Source organism: Eulemur rufifrons, chromosome 29 (assembly GCF_041146395.1).
Source record: "Eulemur rufifrons isolate Redbay chromosome 29, OSU_ERuf_1, whole genome shotgun sequence".
Lineage (NCBI taxonomy): Eukaryota > Metazoa > Chordata > Mammalia > Primates > Lemuridae > Eulemur > Eulemur rufifrons.
Window position 1 is genome coordinate 10,799,012 of NC_091011.1, and position 23,060 is coordinate 10,822,071.

The 23,060-nt window shown below is 52.7% G+C and overlaps 1 protein-coding gene across 1 annotated transcript; it reads right to left on the reverse strand.

Moving 5' to 3' along the window:
• Positions 1-16,013: 16,013 nt before the first annotated feature.
• RAMP3 (receptor activity modifying protein 3) lies at positions 16,014-22,571 on the reverse strand. Its single transcript, XM_069461632.1, has 3 exons — positions 22,568-22,571; positions 21,485-21,617; positions 16,014-16,269 (listed from the first exon to the last, which is right to left on the reverse strand). Exons 1-3 carry the CDS (start codon positions 22,569-22,571, stop codon positions 16,014-16,016), a joined length of 393 nt encoding a protein of 130 aa, XP_069317733.1.
• Between the last annotated feature and the right edge of the window lie 489 nt (positions 22,572-23,060).

Sequence of the window (23,060 nt, forward strand, 5' to 3'; positions counted from 1 at the left end):
GAGAAAAAGCAACAAACAAAGGAGGGTCCTCTATGCTCTCCCTCCCCCATGGCCCTATAGAAGCCTCAGAGAAACACTGGAGGATGAGCTTTCAAGGGTCAGGAGAGGGGGTGGGACCCTGGGAAGATTAAACCCACCCTAACCCTGAGAAATTCTCCTGTGACTTCAAAGGACTTGCCATTTCAGGGCCAGGCATGCACAGTAAAGGGCAAGCATGATTTGAAGGAACAGTTGTCCAGACACCTAGGTTTTGGGCGAGAAAAAAGCCAAAGACCAGGAAGGAGGGTCCTTTGGAAATTGGTTAATGAAAGGGAAAAGAAGAAAAGGGGAAATGCAGGGTCTTACATGACAAAGGAAAACCACAAAAGCAGAGGATTTGCACCTCATTTCCTCCTCCATCTCCAAAACACACACCCTCATGCCAAGTACCTGTACATTACCAGATTGACAGAAAGCATCATTAACTAAGAATCTAGTAAAAGTCCCCAATATTACAAAAATAAACAAGAGAAAATAAAATCCATAGAGAACTGCTGCAAAAAAAAAAAATCAGGAAGCCAATTTACACACAAATTAACTAAAGAAAATTCACACACGCGCACACACACCAAAAAAGCATGAAGCAGAAGAAAACTTTAAGCATACACTCCAAATAGTATTCGGTATAGTCAAACAAGTATTCAAGGATATGAAAAACCACCTTGAGTCAGAAATCCAAATATCAAGAATTGAAATGGACAAAAACAGGGAAAAAAGAGAAAAGTGGATTGAACTCAGAAAAGAAATGGAAGAAAATGACAAACTTGTCTTAGAATTGAATAAATCACAAGGTGCCCGAGGGAGAATAAACTCAGATGCAGATTTAATACGAAGAATCAGTGAAAGGCAGCAAAACAGCCATGAGGATAAAATGACAGAAAGAAAGACCTAAAACAGGTCAGAGAGAGAGAAGGAGAAATGGGAGACAGGCAAAGAAGAAATAATATGTGTTACTGGAGTCCCTGAAGAAGAAAAACAGAGCAATATTCAAAACTATAATCCAAGAAAACACTCCAGAAATCGGAAAAGACATGGATCTGCACATCATAAAGGTTCATCAGACCAACCAACTTCAAGACATATTTTAGTTAAACTGTTGTTAGTAGCTATCAAAGTGAAAGGTAAAATTCTCATGGCCTCCAGGCATAAAGACATATAATAAAAACTTAAAAAGGCAAAATAATTAGATTAACCTCAGACCTTTCAAATCACACTTACAAAGCAAGACAACAATCAAACAGCATTTTTCAAAAACTTAATGAACGAAAATCGTGAACAAGGATTTGAATCTAGCCAAGCTGTTCTCCAAGTATCAGGGTCATAGGAAAACAAGTGTCCACACACGAGAATTTAGGGAGTTCTGCACCCATCTGCCTGTCATGAGGAGTCTGTTATTTCCCCTTTTTCTTGAGCTGAAAGCAAACACTTAAAATCATCCAAAATAAAAAGACGGTTCCACCCAGCCATGAGCACCATGCACCTTCCCAATCCTGACAAAACTTAAAACTGACCCCAGGTCTTGCCCCATCCTAATATATGGGATGGGTGAGGACTATGAGTGAAGTGGTAGAAAGGTGTTTGCAAAAGAGAAATAAGAAACCTGGTGTCCCTTAAACAAACTTCCCAGGCAGATCAGTTTTAGCAAGGACTCACATGGAAGTTAGGGATCTAGAAACTGATTTATTTAAATTTTTTGGTGTATATATATATCCCTCAGAAGGTCTTTGTAAATCTTCACGTTACACACACTCCAGATTGGAGAATGCTGCTTTAAAGAAAATCCATCATCTCCCACCATATTTATTTATATACTCATTGGTTTATTTATATATTTATATATATTTATCCTTGCTGCAAAACATACTTACAGAAGTTTACAAAATACATACAATACCTAAAAAATAACAAAGACATGCAAGTCTAAATACACAAAGTGAAACCAGGAGTGGAGTCAATATCCAAAAATGCATACCACCGGGCCCTACAAACCAGCAAGGATGGGCCCCAAATGTGACTGGAAATTTTGTGGTAGCTGATAAGAAAACACTACCCATTATACAATTTACAGCACCAAAAAGAAAAAAGCAAGCTGGTCGCTTAAGAGCAATACGACTCTTCCTGAAGCCAGACCAAAAGGTAGTTTCCCCTGAAGTCCTTAGAGGGCACTGAGTAATCATCAAAATCAGTATCTTCATCTTTATCAGAGACAGAATTACAAGTAAACAAGGGCTCTTTCTTATAAGTCACCAAAAAGAAGCAAATGTCTTCACACCAAAGCCCAAATAGACAGTTGCACCAGTTTGGCGTGACAGGGCAAGGTTTTTGATATCAAGAGGCACCGACGTTGCCTTCCAGCAATTCTCCATAAATATTGTGTCTCAACCACAGGTGGGTAAATCTGGAGCCACAGTGGGTTCCAGGTGGCTGTCGAACCAGGGGCCCTGACGCAGACAGCTGGTCAAGCTTAGGTCGTACAGCCACACATGGGGTGCAGGTGGTGCCCAGCAGTCACATATGGTGAGGACAGCCCTCCTCATGCCAAGAGGCCTAAAGGCAGATTGATGCCCAAGAGCCTGCCCAGTGAGTCTTTGAGATGGGAGAGGGAGAAACACCATAAGTAAAGACTTGAGCATTGGGCACAGAGTTGTGGGAAATAGAGTCAGGGAATGGGCTCTATTTCCACTGCTGCCCCTGTACAGCCTTAGATGAATCTCATCATTCTGTGCTTCAGTTTCCCCGCAGTGGTTGTGAGGATGGGGACACTGGACTGGACAATCCCCCTACGTCTCCCTGCTTTAACATCTAGGACTAGGTTAGAGGAAGTGGACAAACCTATGTGCCAAGGAAACTCTGGCAATTCAACGACAGCCCCCAGCTGATGATGGAAGAGCATGTGACTGCATTCAGACAGGGTCCCACGAGGGATGGAGAGGCAGAGCTGGACCACGCCTGGCCCAGTGGAGGGGATGGGAGCCATCATGTTGCTCTGTCCAGAGGCACTGGTGATTCTCTCGTGCCCAGGTCAGTTCAGGGGTGGTTAAAAGCACAGGCATTTTGGACCAGACAAAACCAGGGTTTAATCTGTTCTCCACCACTAACCAGCTGTGGGACCCAGGGGTCATTGCCTAACTATGTTGAGGCCTCGGTTTCCTTATCTGCAATAATTACCTCTGAAAGCCACTTGCTGTGCAGGCTCTAAACTAACTGACACCAAGTAGCCATGAACTGCCATACACTGGATGCCATAACTCATACCCATAGCCCAATAACGTGCCGCCAACCACTAGTCAATGTTAGTTCTGTAAACCAATGACAATTGTTGTCAAACACCTTGTATCAGCCCACTCCTTATCCCCTTTTTTGCCTTTAAAAACCTGCTGGTAACAAGGCCAAACAGAGCACTCCCCACAGCAACCTGGAAGTGTGTCAGGGCCGTGGTCCTCAACTCGGCCCAGATATACTCTTTCTATTAATTTTGCCTCAGTTTCTTTCCTTAGGTCAACAAAGAGGACCTGCAACTGAAAACAGCTTATCAAGGACAATAACCGTGATGTCCCCCCAGACTTAGCACAAAGTGGGCACCCAGTAAATGTCACCCAGAATAGCTAGTGAAACGACTCAGTCCCACCTGCATAGAAACCCCGGAGTGAAACAGAAGCCAGCCTGGACAAGCCCTCCTGGGCCAGACGGCCCCTTTCACCCCTCCACCTAGCTCTTGCCACACCACAACTCGGGTGGGCGGACACCACCGCTTCCCTGCCAGACTTGAGTTCCCTGCAAATGGTAGACAGATAGGTAGATGACATAGTGGGTTTTGAAGAAAAGTCCTCCTCAAATCCTTAGTAATGCAGCCGAGGGCAGGCACCAGCTGCCATATGATAAACTGCTACCTTGACCGGCAAGCATGATCTGATCCTCAGACCATGGTCCAGTATTTGGAGCCATTTACAAAGGGTCTTAAAAAAATAAAAAAATAAAAAATAAAATGAAGGATCTTTATTCTAGGGGAAACACTTTCCCAGACAAAACCCCAGAAATACTGCATTCTCCCAATAAGTTTAATGTTGCCTGAACGTTAAAGACAGCAGTAAACCCTTCCTGGCCATGCTTACCCAGGGGCCAAGAAGATCACATCCTTCTGATTTAAGAGAACTAACCTCGCACAATCTTTTTGCAAGACTTTTTGACCCTTTTGCATTTGAATAATTCTTCCAATAAATGGTGCCTTAGATCCACGGCTACTGCTGAAGAACTTGCTGAAACATTATTCCTAAACCAAGTTCTGCCCCAGGAAAAATTATTTCTGAAAATGGTCAACATAATAAAATTCATTGTTATAAAATTCTCAGGCCTTATAAACATACCAATGGGTTCTGGGGGCTTCAAGACTATAAGCCCTGACTAGTTTTATTATGGTTCCAAAAATGGCACAAAACTACCCCATAGGAGATATTTGTGTTCTTAATTAACAAAAATTAGCCTAGAACAGGCAACCAAGTTTGTCCCCCTAAATAGCACTCAGGAGTCTGGTGACCCATTATTCACATTAAAGACACAGGTAAATGTCCAAACTATCACTGCCCGCTGTGCAGTCTGGTGATGTTAATGCCATCTCTGTCTTGGCCCCCTCTTGCCATTTTTATTGTTTCGAAGTTAGAAGTGGGGTGAGTCACCTCCCACCCCGACTTGGGGGCTGCATCCTCATCTGCAAAGCAGGCTCTGCAATGGCTTCCAGCAGGTGTTCCGTAATTCTGCAGGTTCCAGCAGAAGGACCCTGCCTTACACTCCACAGACTGCCCACCGTCACCCAGACCAGGTCATGGCACCAAGTCCCTGTGAGCACACAGTGGGTCTCCTGGCTTTTCACTGGAGCAAAGTCAACCCCAAGAGAAGGCCACTGGTCCACTGTGCAAACAGACGTCCAGCAGGCTGCAGTCAAGCCTTCAGTGCAAAATGGCAGCCGACTGAAGTCCCTCGAGGGAGAAAGGATCTCTCAGAAATTGTGCAGCTGCTCTGCCCCTTTACCCCAACCTAAGCCCCCACAGTCACCCACCGCGGCTTCCACTCAAGGACAAGGGCCTCAGCCCCTCCTGCCCCGTTGGCTACATCCCTTCGTCCTCACCCCCAAGTGAGCTCTGCTGCCCATGGCTTTAAATGTCCATATCCAACCCCAACCACCCTGAGGTCCAGACTCATCTGTTCAACTGCCTGACTGCTGGCTACACTGGCTGCCCCATGTCATCACAGCCTGTGACCAGAACACTTGGACTTCCTGTCCAGTCCTCACCACCTCAGAAAACACCAAGGCCCCGGAGACATCCTCTATCCCTCCCTCCTCCATCACCCACCCAACCCTCTGTGCCCCTCCTACTGTGCCCACCTGCCAGCTGGGGTCTCACCTGGACTCCCTGAGAGCCCCTCTAGCCTCCCCCACCCTGCATTGCACTCTGCACTCTGCACAGAGGCTGGAGTGGTCTCCTAAGGTGCAAATCCCAGAGGCTGGAGCTTGCAAATGCTTCCCCCATACCTGAGAAGGTTCTCACCCACCCCCATCACCTGCCCACCCATCACCCACTCCTCTCTGGAAAGCTCAACCTCACCCTCCCTTTTGGGACATTCAGTTTGGGGTGAGAACTGTAGGTCTGCAGTGGTTCTCAAATTTTAGATTCACCCAGGAAGCTTGTAAAAAAAATATCAATTTTTGGGCAGCTCTCCTTCAGATGTGGAGTGGGCACCAGTCAGGTGGGACCCGGACACCTGGACACCAGCCAAGCTTGACACCTGTGGCCTTCAGGCCTGGTCCAGGGCTCTGAGGGTCCAAGGATCCTCAGTCCTAGTTGAGCATTAAAGTCACCTGCCCACACCTGGTGCCACCTACTGAGATTTTGACTTAATTGGTCTTTGGGGATGGGGCCCCAAATTGGAATTTTTACAAACTCCCTGGGCAACAATAACATGCAGCCAGGGCTGAGAACCTCACTGCTCTAGACCAGTGGTTATCAGACCTGAGCCTTGGAACCCACTAGGGCACTGTTATGGCAAGGGCAGGGTCTGCCCAGAGTTAGTGGTCCAGCAGTCCAGGTGGGGCCAAGAACCTGCGTTCCTAACAAGCTCCCCAGGAATGTGCTGGTCCACAGGCCCCACTTTGAGAACCGCTGTCCAGACCTTCCCATTTCAGGCTTTGGCTCAAACTTGACCTTCTCAGAAAGGCCTGACCACCTTGCCTGGACATTGATATAGCTTCCAATCCATTGCTGCTGCAAACAATGCGGAAGGGAATGTCCTCATACATGTTTCTTACACTTAATATAGAAGTATTTCTCCAAGCCTGCTGGGTTGAAAGGAATATCTCTCTGTTTCCATGGAGACAGCCAAATGTTCCACAAAAAAAGTAGATTAGTTTATTGTCTAACCAGAACCCTTTCAACACATCCTTACCAACTCTTGATATTATCCATAGTTGTCATTTTCAGAGTAAAAATTTGTATCTCATTGCTTTAATTTAATTTCCCTGAAGCTTAGCTCCCTTTCATGTGCTTTTGGGATGTTTATATTTCTGTTTGTATTTCCTTTTCTATAAAGTGTCCATTTAAAAATTGAGGTGTTTGCCTTTTTAAATTGATTTACAGAAGCTCTTTATATCTTAAATCTTAGTAATTAACTAGACCTTAATAGTTGTCCGACTTGGTTTGTCCCTAGAATGTTATAATTTTGTGGCTACTATGACTACGATATTTCCTACTATAATTACTATTCGTTTTTTAAGGAGGTAGCTTTAGTTTTACTTTAATAATTAATATTTGATCATTGATGTCATATAGACTAATCTTATGTACATATTTTGCTTCCAGCCACCACTACAATCTCATTGGTCTAATTATTTTTATTGATTCTCCTGGATTTTCTAGATAGAGCATCGTATATCTGAAAATAATGACAGTTTTGACCCCTCATTTTCAATATGCATCATTTATTTTTTGAGTCTTACTACACTGACGAGGCCACCTTCTGTAACACTGAGTGTCAACAGTGTGTTACATCTTCAATTCATTCCTGACTTTGAGAGGATGCTTCTACTGTTTCGCCATTGAGAAATACATGTGATACACACTGCTGGAGGCTTCCTTTTTCCAGGTTAAGGAAGTGCCCACTTGCGCTCCCATCTTGTTCTGCTCAGTGTGGCAAATGTGGGCTGGCTCACCTAGAACCTATCCCAACTGCTTTATCTCATGGCTCCTATGTTAGGCGATGAGCAGCAGAAGACCTTATTCCCAGCCTCTCTTGCAGCTAGAAGTGGTCATGTGACACAAGTCTGCCAAGATGCATAGACAGAGGCCCTGGGAAAAGCTGGCCTTCCTGGATAAAAAAGGTGGAATCCTAAGAAGAAAATGTGTTTTCCCTTCACCATCCATGGTCCTTTCTTCACACCTGGATGTAGACAAAATGCTTTAGGTGCAGCATTTGGGCTGGCTGGAGTCCACTGCTTTCCTTGGTGACACCTTTGAGTCACTGCCCAGCCTTCTTCCTGTTACACACTCGGGCTGTCACCTTCCACAGAATAAGCTCTAATGGGTCAAGGTGAGCTGGCCTTGTTGAATTATCTGGGGGAACTTCCCGTCTTTGTTTATGATCTGAAACAATGTATATATAACATAGGGATAGATGGTGGAGCCCTCTCATAAACCCATAGAGCCTGTCGTCATATTCTAAATATTTGAGTAACTTTCCAATATCTTCTATTGTTATTATTCTGTTCAGGTTGTCTACCTCATCCTTTGTCTTTAAAAATAAACTTATTATTTTACTGATCAAATCTTCTCTTTATTTTCCATTTCAATATTTTTGTTTTCATCATTACTTATTTCTTTTATTCTTTGGGTGGGTGCTCTTTTTCACTAGCCCATTGAGTTGAGTTCTTGGTGAATTTTATTTCAATCCTTCCTGTTCTCTGAAAGATGCACGTGAAGTTCTACATGGGTATAGCCACAGAGGGTTTATGGGAGTTCTCCCTAGTCGACATTCCCTAGCATTTGCTTTGTTTAACCCACTGTGGTTGGCAGCTGGTTAATGGGTTTGTCTGTCTCCCCACTGACTGGCCAGTGCCCTCGCTCTGGTCGTGCTGGTGCTAGACACTGTGCATACTGACCCCTGCTGTGTGTGTTTAAACGTGTCTCATGTATGGTGGTGTATGGCTGGTGCTTTTATTGTTATTGATTTGTAAATAGTTTGTGATTTCTGTTTTTATTTCCTCTTGATTCCAAGATTATACAGAAGGGTTTTTGTAATTTCCAAGGGAAAAGATTTTTTTCTTTTGCCTTTAGTCCAAGAATGTGGCCAATATCACTTCAATTTCTGTCAATTGCTCATGATATTCAAAAAGAATGAATATTTCTCTTTGGAGAAAATAGATAAATGTATAGAGAGATAGATGATAAGTATTAGACATATATAATATCAAGCTTGCTATTCAAAACCTGTATATCCCTACTTCTGTGTGTGTGCTGACTTTATCTCTTAATGTCTGAAAGCGATCTCTGTTCCAATCTCCCATAAGGATTATGAACTGGCCAGTTTCTCCTCCTGCCTCCAGCAACTCCTGCCCTGTATCCTTTGAAGCTCCGATGTTATCTGCCACTGCTTCTCTGCATATCCGGTCCTGTCAGTCATCCCAGGAGTGGCCTGAAACACCATTCCTCTGTGGCCTGATCCAGCCCTCCCCGCAGCCCCTCCCCACCCACCTCTCCGAGGAACTGGCCTCCTGCCCTCCACAAGGAGGGGTGTCTGTGCCCAAGACTCACCTCTATGGCTCCAGGACAGGGAGCCCACGAGAGCAAACAGGGTGTGTTTATGGACCTCTCCCCCGCACAGTGCCAGGTGCTTGTCTAATTGGTGCTAGGTAACCAAAAGAATGTCTGTTTCCCAGATGTCTTTTTGATCATACCCAATATCTATTTGTTGCTGGTCCCTGAATTGAGAACTCAGTCCTCCAGTGGTAAAATTCAGACAGTGTTCCTACAGTCCAGCAAGTCCCTGTAACAAAGGTTTCCGCGACTGCACCGTGCTGTGAGCGCCGTGCCTGCCTGCACTGTGAGAGCAATGACATGATTGTTGTGTCCAGCCCCGACCATTCCCCACGGCGCTTGCTGCAGCTGTGGAACAGAGTCCCTTTCACAGCCTTCTGAGCTGAAATGCTTAGAAACAAAACATGCGGAACACAGACACGCCAAAGGAACGTCTTTCTCTCCAGCTGGATCCATTCAACATTTACTAATGTTCAATTTGAGGCAAATCCACGGAAGGGGTTGGTGGGTGGAGTGCAAGGACCGACAGAGGATCAGTGGACACAGAGCTCAACCCAACACAGTCCCCAAAGCGAGGAGCCTGAGTGAGTGCAAGTTTACAGACGAACGCAAGCTCCTAGCAGCGCCTGGCTCTTGGTGGCGCTCAGACATTGTAGTGGAAATACACTGGAGTGGAGACGTGTTTTAACTCGCTGAGGAGACCCAAAGGAACATCCTGGGCTGGCGGTGCCATAGTCAGGGTGCACACTCACGTCGGTCTGCGAAAGGAAGGTCGCTACCTCTGGTTGAGGTGGGGACAAAGGGCCCAGCCCCTCCTCCCGCCTTCGATTCTGAGCTCGGTGCCCTGTCACAGCCAAGGGCAGAGAAAAACAAAGCTAGAACACCCAAGAGTGGCCAAGCACCACCATCTCCCAGGTGTCCGCGACCAGCCTGCTGGCTCATTTCTGTGTTCATGACCCCCGGGGCCCCAAACCCCACTGAATATGGCTTGTGGGAAAGCTCGCAGACAAAGCAGCCATGGAGGGTTCCAGACAGAAGGAGGCTGTCTCCCAGCAAGAGGACAGCATGAACGGCAGGGTCTGGGACACACTGAGGCCCCCTCAGCAACACACCGTACAACTGAGGAAACTGGGGGTGCAGAGTGGAGGGGGGAGATCTTCCTGCGGCCCCTCAGCGCCAGGAGGCGCCGGGGTGGTCGCCCACAGCAGCTCGCTTCGGGAGGCTCAGGCCCGGGTGGGCGTCCGCATGCGGCCAGCGGGTGTGCTTGGCACCCGTGTGTCAGAGACCCTAAGGCTGCCTTCTTCAGTCGTCTCTTCCGTCGTCCTGGCCAGGTCCTCGGCTAAGGCTGGAACCCCTCGGGGGGTGTTCTTCTCCCCAGTAGCCTGTCCTCACCCACCTGGCTGACGCGCCAGGTGCACTTCAGCTGTATTTCAGGTTGAAGGGTCCAATTTTAACCAAATTTGATTTTTTTTAAAAAAAAGAACAGGAAGTCCTTTTCACCCAGCCCTCTCCTCAACCTTGCTTCCTTGGTAATCGCCACCAGGAGTGGTGGGTGCCTCCCGGGCCGTCAGCTGGTTTTCTGGTGAATAACAGCCGCAGAGCCCCATATTCCTGTGGTCTTGTGTCCCTTTTTCTCTTCAGTTACCCCTAAGCAGGCTGTAAATATTCAGCCCCCCACTTTTGCTACCCAGTACCAGGGCTTGTCTGTTCCTGGGATGGCAGCTCCGCTGTGCACTGAGCAAAGCTCGACACACGTGTCACAGGCTGCCTGGCCTCGAAGATTGGGACACACGAGCCCAGGCCAGTCTGAGCAAAGGCACCAAGGAGAGGCCCGCTGAACTTCTAGGAAAGGGGCTGCCATTGTCTTAAAACGGTGCCTTGGGCTAGGCGTGGTGGCTCAGGCCTGTGATCCTAGCACTCCAGGAGACAGGAGGCGGGAGGATCGCTTGAGTTCAGGAGTTCGAGACCAGCCTGAGCAAGAGTGAGACCCCGTCTGCACTAAAAACAGAAAAAATTAGCCGGGCATGGTGGTGCACCTGTAGTCCCAGCTACTCAGGAGGCTGAGACAAGAGGATCACTTGAGCCCAGAAGTGTGAGGTTGCAGTGAGCAGTGATTATGTCACTGCACTCCACCCAGGGTGACAGAGCAAGACTCTGTCTCAAAAAAAAAAAGTCAGTACCTTGAAATGCTTTCCAGCCTCTGCGTGAACAGAAGTGGGCCCAGAGCTCACAGCCCTGGCAGCCGGGGGCCAGGACGGAACATCCTCCTGTGCGGTGAGAGAGGTCATGCTGCATCAACAGTTGATAGAGCAGAAGCCACCCTGGGAGAGGCGGAGGTTGGCACAGCCAGCCACGAGGCCCCTGAGCACCTGATGGCAGACACAAGGAAGCAGATGCCTGTGGGGGGAGGGGATGAGGCACCCAGAGCTGCTGTTAGGCCTGCACCCTATGTCCCCTGTGGGTTGTCTTTCTCTGTCCTCCTATGTCCCCCAAGAGGAAGCTGGTGTTGGAGAGATGCCCCCAGGTCCCCTCCACTGCCCCCATCCCTGGAGCGAGGCAGGGCTGCTTCTCCTGCCCAAGACCCCTCCAGATCCCTCACCTCTGCCCAAGTGCAGGTCCTGTCATGCGACCCACACCCTGAACACAACCCTTCCATGACCTCCCATTACTTTCTGTGAAATGGGCTGACCCAGTGGCCTCTGGCCAGCCCACTTCGCTCCTCAGCACCCTTCGGGCAGATCCAGCCCCCGACCGTCTGGTCCACTCCTCTTATCCGTCGGCTCTCACTTTTTTTGGAAACTTCTCTGACCGACCCACAGGGTGGGTGTGCCCTGTGTAGTGACATCCTGCTGTCCCAGGCGGGTGTTGAGAGGGCCGGGAGCCGCCCAGCGCCTGGCTCTCAAGGATCTGTCGAAAGCCCACACCTCATTCCTGCCCGGAGGTCAGCCCTGCACCACAGAGCTGGGGCCGGGGCATGGGCAGTGCTGGCAGCCTGATCCTCCCAGGGGACACCATGGCAAGATGTCCTGGTTGGAGCTGGGAAGAGGGAGCCCTGTCTTCTGGGACTCTGAGCTGGGGCAGGGAGCCACGAACCAGCCACAGCTCAAGTGCTACAGACACTGTCTGCTCTTACCCAGATTTGACACATTTTCTTTAATAAATGTTTCTTTATTTTCCCTATGGCCTTAAGACAATTTCCAGAGACTTTTAATGGTTTTGTGTTGTTTTTCTATGATCTGCACCATTGTAGTTATTTAGTTCACAAAGTTTCTCACATCATTTCAGAAGTGGATCCTCTATATTGTTTTATATTCTACTTTTTCACTTCACATATACTGGAAGAAATCCTGGGGTCTCCTAAAGTCCTTCTAACGCACTGGGGTCATAAAACTGCATAAAATCCCATCAATTGAAAAATTCAAAATGTATTTAATAATAAGCACCTCCCCATGACAAGCAGGGATGTGATAAACACCCTGTGTGAATGTCACTAACCACGTGCCCGGACAGAGCCTCATCGTGGGCTTGAGGCCTGTTTTGGAGCACGCTGAGCCCTGGCCCTCAGAGCCAGGCCAGACCGGTGCAGGAATTTCCTTTGCAATTTCGCATGGCCACTCCAGATGGCGGTCAGAGTCCTGGGATTCACAATGCAGCCGCTCGGCCCCATGCTACTCATTGTCCCCCTGGAGTGCCCCATGTGCCATCAGTAATTACCAGGGCTTGGCAGAGATCCAGGTCTGTGTTCTAGAGGTCTCCCCTCTTGGCAACGTGACTTCTGCCAATCCTGACGAGTCACCTCCTCAATGGTGAGAATTGGCTCACAGAGGGCACGCGGGCAATTTCAGGGAATGAAGGTCACAAGCTGCTCCCGTCAGCCCAGCCTCCAATGGACGAGGTCAGCATCTGCCACTGCAGTGACCTCAGCAGCAGGGCCCTTGGCCTCCTCTGGGACAGCCTCTGCCAAGGATAAGCATTGCTAGCCTCTGATAGCCGCCTTCGGTGCCAGCCCCACGTTGGCCCAGGTCTGGTTCCGAAAGGAAGGCTCACATTCCCTCGACACCCACAGAGGAGCCTCTTCTGAGGCCACTGTGCAGAAGCAGCGACTGATTAGTTCTGTGTTATGCTTTGGTGTGGACATACAAAAACCTCTCCCCTTCCCTCCAGAGACTCTGCTCCTGCAGAAACAGTGGCTCCCCTCCCACTGCCCCCCAGAGCCTCGCAGGGTGTCTGGGCGCAGAACGGTTCTGCAATTGAAATGAGGCTGGAAGGGGGAAGCTATGCAGAGGTGTCATGGGAGAAGCCGAGGGTGACTTAAATAACGCACGTTTGCAGAGACCTTCATCCCCAAACCACCCCCCCACCTTCCCAAATCCAGCCATGCCATGCTTCCAGACCCACCCCCACCCACGCCACCCCAAGGGCCTTTCAGAGCTAAGGCTCCATTCCCTCCCCAAGGGCGGGAGCAGGCAGGGTCTGCTAGGTGTGCCCAGGGAGGGGGACCTGAGGGCCACAGTTGGTTCTGCCCACAGAGCAGAATCATGGATGAGTCCCCCCCACACACACACCCCATGAGGTAGGGCTGTCACTGTGCCATGGACAGGTCTGTGGCTGTTGCTCCAACACAACCCCCTGCCCCCCCCCCCCCTGCCCAGGGCACAGCGGCTGTGCTAGACTGAGAGCTCGGGCCGGTCACCCCTCAGGGGCCCCTGGCAGCCTCCTGCGTGCCAGAAACTTGCAGCGGTCAGGGCAGGCCCAGCTCTGGCCAGGGGGAGCCCACTCTGCTTCCTGCAGGTCAGGGGTCCAGAGGGCTCTCGAGGCTGTTGCTGTCACCTCTCAGGGCTGCAGTCAGAGGGGCAGCAGGCAGGGAAAATAGAATAGAGCACTCATCGGCACAAATCCCTCACATTTCTGAGCTTCAAATTCCACATCTGCAAAATAATAATGATTGTGTAAACTGGGAAGAACTGATGAATTTAAGATATTTTTAGATAAGGAAGCTCCTAGAATACACGCTTTGTCCCTGCCTCTGATACACACACACACATACACACACCTATGCACATTCCCTGTGCGGGCCTGGCACCCTGGACCCTTCGTACCCTGGAGAAAACACGTGAATAAGTGAAAATGTGGAAAAAAGGTTCAAAGAGGAACACAGGTAGGTATTCCTCTTACTCCCTGGATAGCTACGTCTCTTGCACGTGATCGGTGCTCAGTAAACGTTTCTTCCCCTTCCTGCCTTGTGAGACTGCAGGGTGTCGGGCACAGGCTGCCTGGGTCCCCAGCCGGCTCTGGGACCTGTGCTCACAGCAGTGCGGCCACACCACCACCCCTGTCCATGATGAAGGGAGCTCCCGGCTCCTGCCAGGTGTGGGGTTTGCATTGCAGGAAAATCCAAGATGCCTCCAAAACATGCTCAGTGTGAGCAGCATTTGTCTGGATTAGAGCCTGACACTTGACCTTGGCTGGAAATGGTGCCTGAGAAGCCCTGCCCCTGGGACCCCCATACTCTGGGAATGCCCCTCATTGGACCCCCACTGCCCCCAGAACCCCCATCACTTGGGAACCCCTGCCCCCTTCCCCCAAGAACTCTCACCCTCATAGGGATTTCACCCATGACTCCCAGGGACCCCATCCTCACAGGGCCCTCACCCCCATGGGGCTCCTGCACCCAGGGACCTTGCAGAGTTCATGGGGATACTGGGCCACCCAAGGCCAGAAGCTGTGCTGGGCAGAGGTCAAGGAGCTCACCCCAGGAAGAGGACCTCATGCCCCGCAGGGCGGTCCCTGTGTCCACAATGCCAGAACCTGCCTGCCTGGGCACTGCGGGGGAGTCGGGCCACTAATGGCTCAGGAACTGCCAGAGCCTTTCCTGCCTCCACTCACAGCGAGGGACTCTGGAGCCAACAGCCCACATCCAAAAGATGCAGGTCTGTGGAACTGGAACATGGCCAAGAGCCTGGCCAGAAGCCTGGAGATGAAGCCCCTCCACCCCACTGCTCCACGGCCTCCAGCACCTGCCCCCGGCCACGCCCGACCAGAGCCTCCCCTCTTCCCCAGAAAACCCACTGGGTGGGGGCCTGGCATGCCCAAGGCAGCCTCAGAGAGAGAAATCCTCCCCTTCATCCTCACAATCACAGGGTCCAGAGTGGGAAGTGCCCAGGGAGGCTACAAGCGGGATAGGCAAGTCCTTCCTCCCGTCTGCCCGCTCCCCTGTTATATTCTTTTCTTTTCTTTAACTTGTCACTGACTTGAAGCTCAATCCATTCGCCCTTTATAGCTTTCTGAGCACTGACAATCTGGGATTCTGGGACCTCAGTCACTCCCTATCTGTAAAATAGCTACAGGAGATTTGTCAGTTCCCAAAGACGCACCATCTCTCTGGATGCCATGAAATAAAACAGGAGATTCCAGAAGTAGGGTGAATCTTTACTCAGAGAAAGCACAGATGACAGCAGACAAAGGACATGAGCTCAGGGGACACATTCACTCACAGGGCAGGTGCGTTAGGAAGGAGGCCCTGGCCCCATCTGCATGGCAGGCCCCGCTGAGGGGCTCTGACCCACCCATCCCAGGCCCTGGTCATGGACACAACCCACAGTGGTCACAGAATACTGATGGAACAGACAGGCCGTGCATGGCTCCCAAGAGCCCCGGCCTGGCCCTCCATCTCCCAGCCTTCCCAGCCGTGGGATGGGCCCTGTCTTCCCACTAGGAGGGCTCAGGGGTTCCACAGCACAGAACATCTTCCACATGCCCTCACCGGCCCTTTCTGCTGGGATGCAGGCAGGGGTGGGAGATGGGGGCAGGGCCTGGCAGGACTCTGCTAAGACATGGCCCAGAAACCCCAGGGCAGAGGCCCCAGCCCAGCCTGAGGGAGCACAGCATGCAGCAGCAGATGATTTCTGTGCCCACCACACAAGCTCTGGCCTTGGCACATATTCTTCTCCTGGCCCAGGAACAAGTGAAGACCTTGGGTAGACGGCCTGGGTCCCAGCCAGGGGTAGGCCAGCCACCAGGGACCAGGTCAGCCTGCACAGGGAAGGGTCTGTCAATGACTGGGTGGGGTGTGGCCACAATGGCCGGATGGTAGCAGCATTCACCAGCTCTCCCAGCCCCGGGGAACTTTCTCCCAGCTTGCCAGGAGTGGCCCTCCCCATCTTGCCGGGGCCCTCACAGCAGTGTGTCAGTGTGTTTGCTGCGCCACGCCACCAGGCCTGTCATGGCGACAGTCAGCAGGATGGGCACAACAATCAGCGGGATGAGAATCTCATCAGGGGGGTCCTGCCAGCGGACCCTGTTCAAGGTGCAGTTGTAGAAGAACTGCCTGTGGATGCCAGTGATGAAGCCCTGCGCCAGGGGGTTGGGCCAGAAGCAGCCTACGATGTTGGCCTCCACCTCGGTGCAGTTGGTGAAACTCGCGTAGTACCTGCAAAGGCAGAGGGGATGACAAGCAGGCTCTCCCCATCCCCTCCTCATGACCACCCTAGCCCTGGAGCCAGGAGGACAGGTGGGGGTGGTTTGGGTCCAGTCTCACTTGATCACCCACTCTCAGCACAGCCTTGGAAAAGCCACTTCCCAATCATGGGGTCATCTATACCTGTGACCCTCTCCCTGTGTCTCCTGCCCACATTTCCATCATCAATGACTGTGACTTGCTCCCTTTGAAGCCATGAACTCCCAGGATCCAGGATCTCAGCCCAGCCCCCCAGATCTCCAGCACTTCCCAGGTCTACGCAGAGCACACACCAAGCCAAGCTTCCCCAGGGTCTAGGGGTGCACGCATGGCTCATGGCCACTTGGACCTGCAAGGCCTTCATCATCTAGGGACACTCTAAGGGCCCCAGAAGAGGGTCTCCTAAGGCCAGAGTCCAGCCACTTTCCAATCAAATCAACCTGCCCTCATGTGCCAGGTGGTGGCCAAGGGGGGTCAGACTTGTGAGCCCTGCCCCCACCTCTCCAACTCCTGCTCAGAAGTTACCTTCCTCAGCCCCATCTGGAAGGACACGGGCACTCAGCAAACCATCCATCATGCTCCAAGTCCACCCAGCAGGCAGGCTCTGGACAGTCCCTGCAGCTGGCCAAGGGTTACAGCTACTGGGACCCAGAGTTCAGCCCAACATAAAGAAGGACATCCCAACAACCACCTGGCCCAGGATGCGACAGGAAGCCTCCAGAGGTGGTGCCCTGCCTGTTGTTGGGGTTTGCAAGGCCTAAGCTGGCAGCCACCCATCCGAGATGTTCTGGAGGAAACTGATGGATCCCTGCCCAGTGCTTTCCCATGCCCTGTGCTGCATGAGGACAGATGCAGGAGGACAAGGGGTCCTGCCTCAGCTTCCTCATGGGAACAGACAAGTGGTCTGCCTTCTTCTTCCTGTGCTGTCCCAAGAGGGAGCCACTGATATGGCCCCTCAACAGGAAGGAGCCACTTCCTGTAAGGCACTTCCTGCACGAACACCACCTAGGTCTGGATTTCCCAAAGCATCAGAAAGATCCACTCAACCCAGGGCCCTCCTGGTGACCCCCTCCTGGGCAGGGTCTGGGCAGCCCAGGCACAGTCACCCAGCCCAGGCTGACTCTCAGCACCAACTCTGGAATGCACGTCAGACACACATCTGTTCCCTTCCAGGTAACCTTGGCAAGGAATAGCCAGAGGAGCAAAAAGAATGGCCTCAAATCTGAGTACAGAGCCGTGGGCTCTCCCAGGCCCCTGCCATGACGCAGCCCCTGGGACACACCCAGCACTGGGGGCACCTAAACAGACAGGTCCATGGGCAAACCCTGATCTCCCTAGACCTGCTTCTCCCACAGGGCCCCAGACCCAGCAGCCTGCTGCCCACCCAAACCCCAGCCAGCTGCTCTGGGAGCTGGGGAGCCATCTAACCACAGCCTGCAACAGACTTTGCCTTCAGAAGTCCCCAGCATCTCGGTGTGTGATGAGAACCACGTGCTGAAACCCCCGTGCCTCCAAAGCCTTTCCACTGAACTGCTACCCAGGAATGCCACCCACAACAACCATCCCCAGGGCTGAGAGGAGCCAGCCAGACCCCGGGGGAGATCCACTGTGTGTCGCAAGCCTACAGGGCGAGGAGAGCAGTGTGCAGCCTCACAGCTGCCCCAAGAGAAGGCGAGCAGGGCTGAACGCCCCTGCTGTTCCCAAACCCCAATCTCAGCCAGGGCTGGGTGGCATGGGGGAGCCGGGGACAGGGGTAAACCCAGAAGACAGCATGGACAGTGGCTTTGGGCTCAGGTTGCAGAGCCAACATGGCAGGGTTCCTCCAGCCCCAGCTCAGCCACTATTTTTGTGGTTTGGGGCATGTTACTTATCCTTCCCTGAGCCTCAGTTTCCTCATCTGCAAATGAGGTTCATAGCATTTACCCAGTCAGGTGCTTGAGAGGGCCAAATGAGTTGACATCCACATGCTCCAACAAGTGCCTGGCACAGGGTGGGTACTGGAGCAAGCCCACCGCGGCAGCTAGGCCCCGGGCAGCGCCGAGCACAGCACCCATCTCTGTGGATTGACTCACGGGAGCCACATGCACAGATGCCCACCCCGGTGCTTCTCTAGAAAACTGGAAACCGATTATGGTTGAGACAACCCTGGGTCATCTGGGGTCTCCCCACTCCCCCACTTTCAATCTGGCTCCCCAGAGCACCCTCCCTAAATATGTACCCACAACCCAGGGAAGGGCACATAGGCTGGAAGCTGGACAAACCCCCCAGACTCCCTCATCCCCCCAACCCACCTGTGCTCATTGGTGCCTGGCTTGAAGTTTCAGCACCTGAGTTTGTGTTCCCAGGCAATAGTGTTGCACTGGGAAGCCCCATAGCAACCACCCCCTTAACTGGATACAGGAGGAGCCAACTGGGGCTGTTGGAGGGAGGCTTCCAGGAGAGGACATGCTTTGGCTGCCCCTAAGGGGCAACGGGACCCCCCCTAGAAGGCCACAGGCGAGTCTGGGGAATAGGGTCTTCCCAGTCAAGGTTCCTGGTGGGGCTGTCATGTGGAACAGTCACATTCAGGGGGAAGAAGCCACCTCCCCTCTGAGCTCACCAAGGCCCACTCACTCCAGTGGGAGCCAAAGCAGAACATGCGGGGAGGGCTATCCTCCATTTTCAGCCCAGCTGGGCTGCAGGGTATGGACAGAGAGCAGCGACCTTGTCGGATAAGCATCAGGTGCCGTCCAGGGGGCCCAGGCTGCCTCCATCCCATGCACACTGCTACCCTGGGACACCCCCTGCCCCTGCCCAGGGCTTCCCTCCTGCCTTGGATCTGCTCCCCAAACCTCACATCTTCCTTTGTCGTGTCCTCACACGGCCTTGGTGAGCTTCCTAGGAAAGGCACGTGGGAATAAGATGTTGAATGCATCACCGTCTGACAGTGTTTTCATTTCTCCCCATTTGGTGGATAGATTGGCACCAACAGCGTTCTAGCTGAGAAATCACAGTCCTTCAGAATTCTCAAGTCCTCACGTCCAGCTGTCCTCTGGTTTCCAGAGCTTTCCCATGGCAGCCTGAAGTCCTGCTGACCCCTCATCTCAGTGTGGGGCCCTTTTTCCCTCTCTCTGAACACACGTAGAAGTTTTCCTTTGTTTCTACAGCTCTGACATTCCACCATCCATATGGGACATTTTCATCCCTCGTGCCAGGATGGGGTGAGCCCTGGCAGGCCGTGAACTCCTGCCCTTGGGCCAGGGAAGGGTCCTGAATCCCCCCACCCCCTGTTCTCTCTTTCTAGAACTCCTCCTATCTGGGTGTTAGAGCTGGACTGACCTCTGACCTTCTAATTGTCTTCTCTTTCCTGTTCCTGGGAGATTTTGTCAACGTCTACCCTTCACTCTTTCCATTCCATTCTTCCTTTCTGTCACGTTCTCAATTCCAGGGCTCTTTCTTTGTCCTTGGAGCGCTTTCCTTCTTATCACATGACAGGCAGCAGTATGCCCCTCTGAAGATACCAATAGTGACATCTGGAATTTTCTTCTTGTCGCACGCCCTCCAGGCCGCTTGGTTCCATCTCTCTAGTCTGTGTCTTGGGGGTCATAGCCTTTTATAGATGTCGGGACCCTTCTGGGGGTTCATGACTAGGAGTGGGGACGAGAGCTGGTGGAACTCTCAGACCTGGGGAAGGCCTTGTTCCCAGAGCTTCTGGGCAGATCACTGTCTCTAGATCTTTCCTCTTGGAAATGGTCTCACTCCTCAGGAAGGGCTCGCTGGTCAGTGGAAAAAGGGTGAGTGTCAGCTGCTTTCTCCTGCCTCCCTCTCTGGGGGACAGTGCCACACCCTCAGCTGCATGGGGAGGCCCAGCAGCCCTGGTCTCGCGGGCTCCAAGAACACATCGCCACTGTCCTGCTAGGGTGGAGGAGGACTCCAGACACCTCCCTGCTTCTCAGACAGCTCTGCACGTACCTGGTGCCGTCGCCTGGGTGTTGGGAGGCCTCTGTGGGACGGATCCAGCCGCCCAAGCTCCCCTTTCAGCCGTGGGGTCTGGCTTCACCAGTGGTGCCCAGTGCCTCCCACGGGCCCACTCTCTGACTCCCAAACCCCCTCCCGGTTGCCTCGCTCCTGTCCTCCCAGCCAGGGTTGGACGTCTCTGTTTAATCTCTTCACCCAGCTTCAGCGGGTTCCAGAGAGGGGCCAGAGCAGGAGCTATGACCTCATCCGCCTGACCTCACCCCCACTTCGGGAGTCCACTCCACACCTGGGTCCAGGCCGCCTTCTCAGAAGCCACCTGGTGGCTCCCTAAGGACAGGGAGGAGCCTGGCCAAACCCCCTCCAGACTCCCCAGCACCCCATCCCCCGCAGACTAGGAAATCCCATTCCATTCGGTGCAGCAGCAGCTCCCCACGCTGACTGTGTGCCTGGCCCTCGCTGGGGTGGTGGACGGCTCCAGTAGCGGACGCGGGTGGGATGGGGTACTGCGGAGGGCTGTGCTGCCCGCAGGCTGCCCGCAAGGAGATAAGAGGACAGCCTGTCTCTGGGCTTGATGCAAAGTGATTACATTGCAAAGAGATAAAAAGCTCAGTAAGCTTCTAGCGTAAGAGGCTCTCCTTGGGCGGTGAGGCTTTGTCCACAACCGCACCTGGTGGACACCAGCGGGACCAAGTTTCTCCAGGCCCCCCTGACCGCTGAAGACAGACCCAGCCCTGGCTGGTGCTGTGAGAAGGGCACACACGACACTTTCCACCCAGCCCGACCACCCCCTCCCCCAGGGCAGGGCACCCCACCCCCGGAGGGCACTCCCCGGGCAGGGCACCAACCTGGATGGAGAGGAGAAGGGAGCACGGGGAGGATCCCAGACAGAGAACACAAAGGCAACAGCAGAGGCGCAGTTGCCAGCCAGTGTGAGTGTGCGGAATGGGGGCTGGGAGGCTGGGAGGGGCTGTGGGTGTGGGGAGCCCTAGGCTGTGGTTGGGGACAGGGGCGGGGCCGTGAATGACGTGGGGGCAGAGCCACGGGCGAAGGTGGGAGAGGTATGGGCAGCGCATGGGCGGGGCCATAGACCTGGGTGGGTGGGGCCGTGGGAGCGTGTCAAGGGCAGAGTGGGGGCAGGGCGGGCTATGGTAGGGCAGCGTAGTGCTTGGGCCATGGGCAGCGCCTTGGGCAGAGGTGTGGTCAGGTCCCAGCGCCCAGCAGTGACACTCACACGATGAACTCAGACAGGTTGCACCACTTCCAGACTTCCACCTTGCGCATCATGTTGGCGAAGACCTTCCCGCATAGTGGCAGCCTCTCCAGCATGCCCGTCTCGTTGCAGCCTCCCGCTTGGGGACACCCACCTGGAGAGGGGACAGCTCGTGAATTCCACAGTGGCTCACACTGGAGGTACCCAAGGGACAGGAGGCCAAGGGGCTAACACTAGGGGAGTTATGAGCAAGGTTCAGTTTGCGAGCTCTAGACGTTTCCAGCGAAGTCCACAGCCCTGACCTCCCTGTCACTAAAGAAAGGAGGCTCCCACAAGGGGAGGTGTCCCTTGAGACAGGACAAGTCCACCTCTTCACTTTACCACCTCGCAGGTGGTGACACCCTGGGCCAAAGTCCCTAGGAGGTGGGGAGAGAGGTCCCGGACAGATCAGGCATGGTAAAGAGACTCCAGCTCCAACTCAGGAGTGAAGGCACCTGGGACACATCCTGAAAAGGACTCTAAGCGTAGGTGTCCATTCCAAAGCCTGCAGGGGCTGCAGAAAAGTGCTCCGGGCTAGTAAGGACCACCCTGCCCTGTCAAAGCTCCCCTCAGATTTGGGAGGCCTGGGGCTGAGGCCACTGCAGGGACTAGTGTTCCCAGCAGCAGGGACGAGTCCTTTGGATATTCTCAGGGTCTCACACAAGCCCCTTGCCCCAGGACTTCCCCATCACCCACCAAAATATCCCATCCCCTTCCACCTCATGCCTTCATGCCACGCACTTCCCCACCAGAACATCCTCCCTCCCACTGAGCAATACCCCCTGTCAGGACCTGCCCCACCCCCGTGGCCATCCCATTTCCAGGCGACAGGACCTCCTTGCTCCTAAATGTCCCTCACCTGACCCCTGCTTTGGCTTTCATCACATAATCAAGAGAGAGCCCAGGCATATGTGTCCTGGGGTGTGTGTGTGTGTGTGTGTGTGTATGTATGTGTGTACACACCCGTTTCCATGTCCTGGCAGCCAGTGCTGGGCTACAGGAGAGTCCAGGAGAAGGGGACAGGAGAATGGCTTCAGACCAGCATGGGACAGACCTGATTCATACCCATGTTTCTCTGGTTACCAGCTCAACCTCAGTTTTCCCGACTGTAAAAGAAGGGAAACAGGCCCGCCCCACCTCACAAAGAGGCTGAGCTGCCTCACTTACGTCCTGTGCTCACAGAGCTTCCCATACTTGTGATGTTACAGTTGCAGGTATTCACTAAGTACTCACTGATTTCTCCCTCTGAGCATTTCAGAGTTCCGTCTTCTGTGTGTGGCTCTCAATGGGCACCGAGCAAGTACTGAATAAATCACCTTAATAAGGAAATGGCAGGTTCAGACGGGACCACATTCTCGTACAGTGACTTGCACGGACAGACCGCAGCACCCCAGATGCCACTTAAGAGGCCATAGCCCGCCTAATTATAATGCCAAAGAAGACCCTGGGAGCCCCTTTGTTCATGCACAAGGGGAGGGGGTGACTTGTCCAAGGCCACAGGGAGGGTCAAAGTGTTGGGATCATGGTTAAGGGAACTGGCATGCTCAGCCCACTCCCA

Bases quoted from the DNA above. Each gene is read 5' to 3' on its own strand.
- RAMP3 (XM_069461632.1), bottom strand. The intron at 16,270-21,484 runs GTGAGTGTCACT...CTGCCTTTGCAG, and splicing joins AACCTGTCTGAGTTCATCGT to GTACTACGCGAGTTTCACCA.